The sequence below is a fragment of the Juglans microcarpa x Juglans regia genome, chromosome 5S (genome assembly GCF_004785595.1).
Source record: "Juglans microcarpa x Juglans regia isolate MS1-56 chromosome 5S, Jm3101_v1.0, whole genome shotgun sequence".
Taxonomy (NCBI): domain Eukaryota; kingdom Viridiplantae; phylum Streptophyta; class Magnoliopsida; order Fagales; family Juglandaceae; genus Juglans; species Juglans microcarpa x Juglans regia.
Genome location: NC_054603.1, coordinates 20,188,413 through 20,200,819, shown reverse-complemented (window position 1 = coordinate 20,200,819; position 12,407 = coordinate 20,188,413). Strand labels below are relative to the sequence as shown.

Sequence of the window (12,407 nt, the reverse complement as noted above, 5' to 3'; positions counted from 1 at the left end):
TCTGTGTGTCAAGATTCTGGGATCTAGTATCAAAAGATCTGGTGTCAAAATTTTGAGATTTATTTCGAGAGATTGATGTAAGAACATATCTTGGTGTATAATAACTGGAGGGTGCTGGAGAAGAATAATGTGAAAAAGATCTTCTAAAAGGTTGAAAAGCTATTTGGACTGTCCCCTCCGCTTTTTTATCTATATATTTAAGATCATCTTTAAAATTATTTTCTATCTTAGGTATTGAAGTAATATTCTCTAATTGTCATTCATTTGGAAGTGTAATTTGATTCCAATTGATTTGTTTAGGGGTTTGTATACTAGAATTTTGTGTACTAGATTGTAATAATAATATATATCCTTTTGGACTGGTAATAAGAGCTTGTGGTTCTAATATTGTTTTCATTAATTTATAATGAATCTTATAGACTACTGTTAAAGGGTGTGACCCTTTCATCATTTGATAACCATTTGTCTTAATATTTAATGTTAAAGCATGTAAAATATTAGCATTAAATAATGATAGAGAATAATTGGTATAACAATTAAAATAGATTGGTCCTTCAAACAGGCTTGATTCTACTATTCCAAGTAATGAATTATGAAATTATAATGTCTTCCATCTCTTAAACGGAGCAATACTGAGGTGTTTAATCCATTTCTAGTAAGTGGTTTTATAGCAACTTGTACTAGTTCAATATGAATGAAAGAATATTTTTGTTCTTTGTGAAAATTAATTGCTTTTTTTGTTAATAGTTGTAATGATTCATAATCATTATTTAAACTAATAGTTTTATCTACTGTTTTAATTGTATAATTTGTAAGAAATGATAATTTAGAAGAAAAAGTGGAATGTTTATATATTTGATTTTTTGGAACATTAGGAATTGTCCAGTCTTGTAGATTTATTTCTATATCTAATATACTATAATCTTCTTGGTTGATGTTATCAGGTTCTATAGGGATACTAATAGTAGATTCGTTAGGTTTGAATAAAGAATTTATTGAAACAGGTTTTAAGCAAAGATTTCCTATTTCTAAAGAGAAATAAGTGGATTAAGAATTTGAGAGAACACCATCTGGACCACCCTTAAAGCCTTCTGGCATGAATGGACTGACCATCGGTTTTTCATGGCTTACCAGCACAAACTTCCCAATATACATCATTCTCTTTAGCTATGGGTTATCTTTGTAAAAATCTGAATCAGTAATTTTTTTTTCTTTTTTTTATAAAGCAATGATCTTCAAATAATTTCTTATACTATTAATTTCGTTTCTTAGGAAAGTGCAGTCAGCTTCATAGTATTCTATTGCCACTTGTCTATTTTGATATACATGATATTTAGTCATCATTAATATATAATCTTGTCTCATCAATTGTTGTTATCTCTTAAGATCTTTTATATTATCCATCAAGATTTGTAATTCCATTCTTAAATTATATTCTGTACATTTTAATTCATACAAATTACGAAAGTCAGTACTATGAGCATAATAGAAATCCATCATAAAATATATAATTTGGAATTAAACAGTAAAAAAAATAACAATATAAAATAGAAAATATCAATATAATCACTAATAGTTCTGATTCTAAAGGTGTATATCCCAAAGGCGTATATACCAATAGCTTTTGGGATATTATTTTGTACTTTATAAATAATTAATATTACTTATTAATATTAATATTATTTATTAATATTAATATTAATATATTGCATTATATTTATTGCAATATTAATATTAATATATTTATAAATATTAATATTATTGCATTATTAATAACGTAATTGTAGAGATGAAGTTACTGTGAGTCTGTGACTCATCTTCCAAATAAATTGTGTTTAATTACTGTGACTCATCTTCACAATGTTCACATTCCAGTGCTCTTACAATTCCACGCCTGTTCAGACATTAGCCGGGCAGAGTCTAATGTTATTCATGATCTTATCATCCAACATCCTTCAAAATTAATTGCACCCTCTCTCTTTCTCAGCACGCTCTCCGATAGGTCTCTGCTACTGTCAACGCCAAGAATGAAGGCCGTTGTGATAACCAGTCCCGGTGGCCCAGAAGTGCTGCAACTGCAAGAGGTGCGGGAGCCCGAGCTCAAAGACGACGAGGTCTTGATCAAGGTAGAGGCCACGGCGCTGAATCGGGCGGACACGGTGCAGAGGAAAGGCTCGTACCCACCCCCCAAGGGTGCGAGTGAGTTCCCCGGTCTCGAATGTTCCGGGACCATCGTGGCCGTTGGAAAAAAGGTTTCCCGCTGGAAAATCGGCGATGAGGTGAAGTATTACTGGGTGATCTGTTGATTACTGGGAAATGAGAAGGAAAAACTCGATTCTTGGGTGATCCTTTGGCATCTAAATAGTTGAATTAGTGTCACCTGGATAGTCGTTTAGTTGGGGTTTCCCTTCTCATTTTGGGCTTCTTTTAGAGAAATTACTTTTGTGGATCTTATCTGAAATTTCTGAGACTAAAACAATTAACTGGTTTTTTTTTGGTGAATAATTGTATATACGTTATTTTCTTTTATTGGATTTTTCCGTGTTCATCATGTCCTTTAAATTACTAATTGCTGTGAAGAAAATTATGACAAGCTTTCTGGCTTAATACGCCTTTGTAGCTTGAACTTGAGAAAACAAATGGGGAACTTAGATGTGTTAACAAGATTCAGTAAAATTCAGTAATGTAATTGTAAATTACTTTTTAGAGCTTCTTTGTTCATTTGAAGTGTATAGTAGATGTTTTAGTTCTAATTTGTAGTTATCGGTTGTTCCTTTGAAGAGTATCGAAGATTTGAACTTCTGTTATTATGGTTTTTTTTACTAGTACACAGAATTAAAAACTCTATTAGACAGTAGTGGCAAACACAGCAGAAAGGAGCTTTCCTAGATGCCAATGGAATTGCACCTTGTGCATAACTTTGATTATTGGTGATGTACAGGTTTGTGCTCTTCTTAGTGGAGGAGGGTATGCTGAAAAGGTGGCTGTTCCGGCTGGACAAGTTCTTCCTCTCCCACATGGTGTTTCATTGCAGGATGCTGCTAGCTTGCCTGAGGTGGCATGCACTGTTTGGTCAACCGTCTTCATGATGAGTCGGCTTTCTGCGGGGGAAACATTTCTGGTAATTTCTCTGCCAACTTATACATGTGTGTATCCGTGTGTGTGCATATATTAACTTCCTTGTTGAGATTTCAGTGGATCAAATCCTTAGTGCACCTAGAGGGGGTGAATACTCCGACTTTTTAAACTTTCCATTCAATAATTTAAATTAGCAACAAATAAAATCAACCAATCAACAAAATAATCACACACAAATTTTGTTAATGAAGTTGAAACTCATTTAAAGAACACGTTCAAAATTTAAAATTCTCCGGGTATAAGTCACCTCCCAAAATCACTTATAAAAAATAAATAAATAAATCAATCAACTCCTAAAATCCAAATAAGGCATTCCAACAGATTAAACTTTTCATGTCTTAGTGTAAAGGCATTTGAGCTGCGTCTTAACTAAATTAAGGGTAAGGGCCCGAACTCTCTCTTCTGTAGATAGTTAGTTTGGTACAACCAATTTATAAAAACTTACAAAACCTCTGAAGTATCTAAATCTGGCTTGCAAGTAACAACCTTGATCTCTGCAACTTAGCAGCTTTGGATCTCCAACCCCTTCTACAGGTGCTCCACGAGTGACCCACTCGATCTTTGTGACTCGGCAGCTCTGGACCTCCGGCCTCTTCAATTATATCTCTAGAAAAAGAACTCATCCATGCCAATGAACTCAACAACAACCCAACATGAACATAAAATAATGGATGTCTATTTATGAGGAGAAAGAGTGTCTTGACGGTTCAGTGGATCTCCTTAAGATTGTTTCTCACGAATGCAATGAAAATAAGCAATTGTGGTATCTCACATAACCCTCAAAATCTTCCCTATTAAACTTTATATACTTAGTGTTTGTATAAGGTACTTAGAGAGTTCAAATTCAAGTTAACTTGCTCGAGCGAACTTTCTGTGTAAACTTTGCTCAAAACAGTGCCACATGAGTGTCAAATGATCTCTCTGTGTGGACTTCGCTAGAGCCAATATTGAATGGGCATCGAGTGAGCTCTTCGTCCAAGTCCCACTCAAGCCAATAACAAGTTGAAGTCAAGCAGACTCACTGTATGAGTTTCATTGGAGCAAAGGTTGAGCGCAAGTCAAGCGACTTCACTGTTTGGCCATTTTCTTCAATTTTTCTTCAAGCAAACTGTCCTTTTACTTTAAATAAGAAATTAGAACTCAAATGAACTAGGCTTTGTCACAAGTATATGCCAACAAATATATTTACATCAACAATTGGTTTATGATTGGCAGGTGTAATTTATGTTCCAATGCATAAATCTTAGTGTTTTGAATCAGTTGGACTATCTATTGTAGCTCTTTCTTTTTCTTTCTTTTACGTATACATTTCTTGTAGCATCCCCTTCCTATAGATTAGGAGTGTTACGTACTTTTGTAATTGGGCCTAGTAAAGAGGCCCAAGATAATAAAAATACCTAATTTATTAAAAATAAGTTCCCAAAAATTTGATATAAAAAATAGTGTCATAGCAGGAAAATTTAAAATTGATCTTTTCGTGAAAAATAAAAAGAAAAACACTTATTAACTAAGTCTGAAAATTCCTTGACATTATCTATGCCTGGTTGTCGGGTTGTCAACACTATCTTCTTTACTTAGACATTTAAAAACACAAAAACAAACAATCAAAATGAGTCGAATACTCAATAAGTAGTACATCATACAGTAAACATAATAAACATAGGGCTTTCTTGAAAAACATGCATGCTTAATACTTATACTAACATAAACATGTAACATGTACTATACATAACTCACTAAATGGCCAGCACACCTTAGCCCCCGTGTGCAGGGTTGTGCACCAATTCCACTGCCTGTGGCCACAATTGGAACTGCTTAACTTATCATAACATTCAAATAGTGGACAATGCTTAGGTCCGTGGCTTGCACATCCACCCATAACTGCATTGGTACCATACATCTCTTATGGCCATTCTTAAAGCTTCTTTCATAACTTGTCTTTTATTTTTCTTATCATGAGGTATGTAAAACATATAATAACACAGCTTGTCGTAATCATAAATGAAAACATATTATGATGCATGTAAAAGACATAATAACATAACATTCAAAAATCACTTTTATCATAACCTGGTACGTAAAAGGGGCTTTCAATAAAAGGCCATACATACATAATACTTTAAAAAAACCGTTTTACCATATACTTAAGGGTATCTACTTACCTCTTTGCTTCTATCAATAACAAACACTTCAATAATCACCTACTTGAACTTGCTGGAAAAGGGTTGGACTTGATAGGGTGAGGCTGGTTCTTTTTTCAATCTCCTGAAATTCCAGCAGTTAGCTAGGGATAGGGATTGGTTTTCTTGAAGAACATCACGTGGCATTGCTATAAAAACTTTCCAGACTCACAGCAGCCTCTGTTTTTCTATTTTTCTGGCCAGGCAATCCTTTTAATTTTTTTTATAAGTAAAAATATTATATATATATATCAATAGAAATAACACACCTTGCCCATATTAGAAAGCCCCTAATGACCCAAAAAGTCCGTGAAAAACAACCCAAAATACACCAAGCCCAAGCCCAACCCCTTGTTTCCCCATCTTCGCAATGTCCTTCCTTTTAATGAGACCTGAAAAACCTAATAATAGGGCCGTACGAATTTAACTATGTTTAAAAAAGGGTTCTATGAATCCTAATGGCTAGGAGTTGTATGGAAAATATGTTTCTAATGTTTGGATCCGTTTAGGAGTCATAAATGGAGCTGACTTCTACTTCTCCAGATCTGGAACAGCTCAAATCCTATCTTGTTATGATCCTGAGGGTTAAAAGCCTAACCAAATTAGTATCCAACAGTCATAGGGCTTTTGGATCAATAGTTGGGTTTTTAACAATTGGTATCAGAGCAGAGACTACGTCACGAGTTCAAGTCATGGAGGGAGTGGCCTATAGGCTGGATTAAAATGCTTTGGTACTTTGTATGAGTATGGTATTAAGTCATTGAATACTGATAGATGAGTGAAGCCGTCAAAAGGGAAAGGTCTCCCACCGGGTCAGTGTCGATAGAGTGGGCCGCCATGGACGTCAGATTTGGAAATGTGGTGAAATGTTATGATCCTAAGGGTTAAAAGTTTAACCAAATTAGTAACTAACAGTCCTAGGGTTTTTGGATAAATGGTTAGGTCTTTAACATATCTTAAAAGAGTCCTAGCAGGCTCTAACAGACTCCGATTGGTGCAAGACTGCTTCTCTAACAACCTAAGTGTGGATAGCCTTCATCCAGAGGGTTTCTTGGCATCTAATCTGGTCCTAACTTTTACAAAAAGGGCTGGTTTTCAATTATCACGAATTAAACAGCCAAAAATCTAATGGGCTTTGGCTAGTAAATACTTGGCCTTATCCATCCATATATGGACCGAACCTACTCCATTTTGAATCAAGGTCCATAATTTCATATCCAATCTTGTCTCCTTGATACTAGATCCTCAAATAATACGTATGGGCTAATGGCCCAGTAAAATAATCTTCCTTATAGCTGTAACAAAATTGGGCCCGTGGTCCAAACTCATAAAGCCTAAAGAAATTTGGGTCTGGATGTCAAATTTCTGACTTTTTTTTTTCAACGAAAATAACTGAAATATCGTTGGTAAGAAAATGTTGACACTTTTTTAGTTGATACTATTAGCCACTTTGCATGATACATGACCAGAATGATAATTTCTATCCCTTTTTGTGGATCTTTATCAAGATGGTGTCTTCAAACACAACTCATGAATTCTAAAACCACAGATTCATGGGGGCTCCAGTGGTATCGGAACATTTGCAATTCAGATAGCTAAATATCAAGGAGCAAAAGTGCTTGTCACAGCAGGTCCAGTATCAGTTTCTTCCTGTGCATAAGTTTAGTTTCCATGTATTCATATGTTTAAGGTCTTGATTGTCAGGGTCTGAGGAAAAGTTAGCTGTTTGCAAGAATCTTGGGGCTGATGTATGCATCAACTACAAGACACAGGATTTTGTTCAACGGGTGAAGGAAGAAACTGGCGGAAAAGGTAGTTTCCTTAGTTTTAAAACCTTATTTTTCTTCTATGATTATAGAGATGGATACTTTTTGCAATGATTATTTGGAAAGGAGAAAAAGAACAACTCTTTGATGTACCATGGCAGGCGTTGATGTTATTCTGGATCATATTGGAGCATCCTACTTAAAGCAAAACCTTGAGAGCTTAAATTTTGATGGGAGGCTCTTTATCATTGGCTTTATGGGTGGCACAGTTGCGGAAGTCGATCTCCGTGTTATGCTTGCAAGGCGCCTCACAGTGCAATGTATGACAGTTTGCTCCTGGTTTTTATTTATTTTATAGCATTGGAGTTGGATGATTTCAGGCTTTCTTTATCGTTTCTTTTTGGTTGCAGTCTTATAAGATGCAACTACTGGATTCATATAAGGATATTATAATATATGAATATTGCAAAATAAAACATGACATCTAACATGTAGCTTGTTGTGCTTGGATGGTAACATATGTACCCAGCTGTTATAAAAAAAGTAAACCCAGCTGTACAATAAAGTTACTGGGTTCTCCCTCCTCTATGGAAAGTGATAGAGATTCAACAGAGGCTGGGGGTATCCCCCGAACCCCCTAGCAACTCCCCTACAATGGATTACCACTTCCAGGAGTCGCTTCAAAGGCTCCCTTTTAGTACGCCTTTTACACTCTCCGCTTCAAGGTCTTTTTGAGCCCTTTACGTGGGCTGTGGAAGCACCCCTAAACTAAATGAGCAATAATGCTGTATTAAATCTCTTGAAGGATGCCTATCATGGAAGAAAATAGATAATAACTGTCAGTGGACGGTGAATGTTGCTAGGTAGTGAGAAAACTATGCTATTGGGGGGAAACTATGGTTTGCAATGAATTATTTTCTATTCGCGCGGGTGGGGGGGTTATGGAATACTGCTTCTAAATGACATTCCGAGTTCATGAAATTGCAGCAGTGACTGTTTAGCTGTTCCTAACAAGTATTTCTAGTGGAGAGGGGAGATTACAAACTGTATCCAAACTTATGGAGGAAATGTTGTTCCTTGAAGTTTCTGTATTGTAAGAACCTTTCTATTTTAGGCTCTGCTGTCTTTTCCTGTGTTTTTTAGCCCTTTTTTCTGGTAATTAATGGTTCTTTTGGGTAAACTTTGTTTTGTTTTGTTTTTTTTTTTTTTTTTTTTTTGATAGATTCACAATTATGCAAAGTGTTTATGCCACAGATTGACCATAGGAGGGTGGTGAATGGGGATCCTACATTACATGAGAGAAAAAAGTTATTGCCTTTTATAATGATTCCAAAGAGCTCCAGTTATAACTGATACTTGTGGAGTACGGCCCAAATGTGGCTTGATATATCTTTGGGTCATTACAAATGATGTTAGAGCTAATTTGTAGGAAGTGTAGGACTTGAGCCGTGTTGCCTATAATAAAATGACTTGACGAGGATGTTAAATAATTAAGAGGGAAATTATAATGCTTCAGATTGACTATAGGAGGGTGGTGAATAGGATCCCGTCTTGCATGAGATAGAAATTTTTGTCCTTTATAATTGATTCCAAAAGAATGCAGTTGTAACCATGAATCTTCCTTTGAGTGTATGGGCCCCTATTTGACTTGGGCCTTTTCTTGGATTGTTGTAAAAATCCTCTCGCCATCTTTCTTTACCCTTGTAGTATACCTTGTTGTCAGTTTATGTTTGATCATGCATATGCTCATGGTTGTCGATATCTTTATTTTTCTGCATATAATTATTGTGATTGTATGGGCTGATATTTATGGTGATTGTGTATGTAGCGGCTGGCCTACGACACAGAAGTCCGGAAAACAAAGCAGTGATTGTTAGTGAGGTGGAGAAAATTGTTTGGCCTGCTATTAGGGCTGGCAAGGTGAAGCCAGTGGTTTACAAGTCTTTTCCACTATCTGAAGCAGCAGAGGCTCACCGGTTGATGGAGAGCAGCGAACATATTGGAAAGATACTGCTTGTTCCATGATTCTGTGGATGGATGTTCTTGTCACTGAAGTGGGTGATATGTTTTTAGACATGGTGAGCTTAACTACGATCTTGTACAAAGTTACTAGTGCATGTATCGTCTGTCACTGCTTTTTACATGTTTTTTGTCTTGTGAGGGGAATAAAGCTAGCATAATAGATCTTCGACACTGAAAGTTAGCTACTTGCATTTTACATTATTAGTTATTGGAAGATTAATTTCTAATACAAAAAGATATGCTTCTTAACCCTCTAATTTTTAGCAAATTTGTGGAGTAAGATTCTAGCTACGAATCTGGACGTGAATATGTTGTCTAAGCCACCGAAGAAATCCTGTTAAGGGTTTAATAATTCCTGTCAAGGCCTCCATGATATCTATACGCAGCCCAAACCAAAGTAGCGTCTATGCAATTCGTGCAATGAATGATATATAGTAGTACTGTGCATCTATGTTCGAACTCGTGTACAATCCCACCTTCACTCCCTTCCTTCAAGTTGACTCCTTTTGAATGCCTCTATGGATATATGCCCTTAAAGTATTGTCTTGTTATGCATCGGGTACCTCTGCAAATGAGAGAGAATCTGTGGATTCTTAGCTGCGAACCCGGGATCAGATCAAGAGCCTAAAAGAGAATTTGCCTCCGGTGGACAGCAACGGTAAGATTCAACCTGAACCCAAAGCCATTTGTGGATCACTGATTGAAACACCAGGGAAATCGACCTGTAATGAGGTTCTCATCAAGTGGAAGGTTCTAGGTGGAACTCAAACGAGTGGAGTCCATGCCGTCGAAGTAAGAAGTGAATAGAGTGTGAGGTGTTTGTTGAAAGTGTGACTAGAGGTAAGAAGTGTGTAGAGAATAGGGCTGTGCAAAAATTTGAAAATTTGACTCCTACTTTGATTTTAATAAAAATATGTATTATTTATATATTGATATATATTGTGATGTCCTCAGACTATGCTTGGAATTGGACAGAGACTGAAGCATCGGGATATGCAACTCAAGGTTACACATCCCTTGTTCATGATAGTTAACATACAATGTACCTAACATGTTTATAACAGTATGCAATAATCGCAGCAGAAAAAGTTCAATTCTAAGTAAAGCTTTGAGCAATTAAAGTATGATATCAAATAAAGAAATTGTTAATCCCAAAAGTACTTTGTTTAATAATCTCCCAACACAAAATGAAAGGGTTTAAACACAGCCATTGACTTTCAAAATCCCATTATCTAAAATCAAATTGTTTCTTAATAGAGTCGGGAGATGTCCTATTTGTTCTTGTCCTTATCCAAAATCTTCTATAGGTCCTCAAAGAGTTTTAGCACTTCACATATAAAGTTCTTGGCTAACTCAAGCCACTCTACTAGCATTGGTTCCACCGAGCACTCAAGGCTCTTTGGGGCCTCTTTTCCTTTTGGGATATCCTCACATTTGTGTTTTCCCCCATCGGTATCGTCTATTCTTGTCACAACTTCTACCATTTTGAAGGGAATGGTAATGGAAACTACTACGGTGAGATTTTAAGAAATCTCAGCAAGTTAAACTAATAACATACAATAAGATAATATAAGTATGTAAAGGCAAACCATGAGTATGAATGTATAAGCATGGACATGAATTTGACTAAAAACTCCTTCATTCTTGTACGTATTTGTTTCCAAAATATTGATCATGTAATCATGTAACAGAGTAATGAAGTGACCATGTAAAAATATCATTTTCAATTCATATTAGTCACTTAAAACCATTAAGTCATATAACAATGTCGGTGGACACATCAAGGCTCCCCAAAGCATCGTGAGCTCCCTGCTAGTTACGGCATCACATTGTCGGCCCTCTTGACCAGGTGTGGGTACATCATAGTCCATATGATACGACATTTCGCAATTTGCCTTCATTGCATTTCCAATGTATTGCACCCACTAGCGTTAGATGCTACTTTGCTCCAGAATTCTTCTAAAAAGAACTCATTCCAAGTTCGTTGGTTGTGTTTTGCCAATCTAAGGGTTACCACTTTAATTTAAACACTTTAGAGTAGATAGAGGAGTTCCACCAGGATGTTCCCCCATCCTAACATTTTGGAATCGTGACAAAATCATTTCTTTTAATACATAATCTGAAAAACATGTGACATGTGACCATGTAACTTTTATGCAACAATGTCATGTATTTATACCATATATAAAGAGTGAATCATGTTTACAACTTGAAAGAATTAGAACATGTAGAAAACACATACTTATGTATAACTTATGAAAGCTCGTCAAAGCATGCATCATTTATCAAAACTCCGAACATGTCTTTTGAACCAACCATTTGACAAACAACATTTGAACATAGCAGGCTCATATAAGATATGAATAATAAAATGTCACAACTAGTAATTCCATAATCCAGTTTGAACAACCAAAATACACAAAAACATAAATACATTATCCAAGAGTAAGTTAGAGGCTAACTTAAAAATATTCCGATGTAAAGATAATGCCAACGATCAAGTAAGCTGAAAGTGTACATATAACCATTAGACTTTTTGAAAGAAAAATGCTAGAACCAAGCGTGTGTGTTAGGGTTTGGATTTTCTAACCCCAATCAATTTTAAGCCATAACATGTAGGTCATGAGAAACCCTAAGGCCAAAAGATATCAACCCTCCATATCTCTTTGTGAACCCTAATGGTTGAGTGTGTGTGTGGTTTCACTCCAACAATCCTTAGTAGCTGAATGGTGCATGATATTTAAGATTGTGTTTCTTCAAATGATGACAAGATAAAATTCCTCATGAAACCCTAGCTATGGCCAACACTTTGCCATTAAAGACTTGATTTTCTAAGGGCTAACCATACTTAAGTCTGAACTTTGAGCATGGTTCATTCTTCTATGGCTGATTCTTCTACTCCATCAATTCTATGGTGTTTTTCTTTACTAAACATCATACTTTCCTTGATCTTCACAAACCAAAACCTTCCTCACCCTCCTTTGGTATGTGCGTGTGTGTAAAAAGAGAACAAGGCTAGGTTTCAAGTGTTCTTACCGTGCTAGGATCCACCAAATAATGCTCTTGACTCCTTCTATGGTTGTACGAAAAATGGTGTTTGGTTAGAAGGAAAATAGTGTCTAGTTGTCTTCTTCTAAGGTAGGTGAGATAGAAAGGAGAGGAGAGGGGAGGGGAGGGAAAAATCTAAAAATGAAGCAAACGACTCTTGGTGTGCCTTTGGTGGGGGTAAGGGTGCCGGTCCATTAATGCCCTCCTTATATACTTCCTTCAAATCCCACTCATTCTCTCTCCTATCATCATT

The 12,407-nt window shown here is 36.0% G+C and overlaps 1 protein-coding gene across 1 annotated transcript; it reads left to right on the top strand.

Moving 5' to 3' along the window:
• The first annotated feature begins 1,859 nt into the window (after nucleotides 1-1,859).
• On the top strand, nucleotides 1,860-9,355 carry LOC121267390 (quinone oxidoreductase PIG3-like). Its single transcript, XM_041171257.1, has 6 exons — nucleotides 1,860-2,279; nucleotides 2,942-3,121; nucleotides 6,868-6,949; nucleotides 7,023-7,130; nucleotides 7,246-7,404; nucleotides 8,913-9,355. The coding sequence occupies exons 1-6, from the start codon at nucleotides 2,028-2,030 to the stop codon at nucleotides 9,107-9,109; spliced, it is 978 nt and encodes a 325-aa protein (XP_041027191.1). The 5' UTR covers nucleotides 1,860-2,027; the 3' UTR covers nucleotides 9,110-9,355.
• Nucleotides 9,356-12,407: the final 3,052 nt, after the last annotated feature.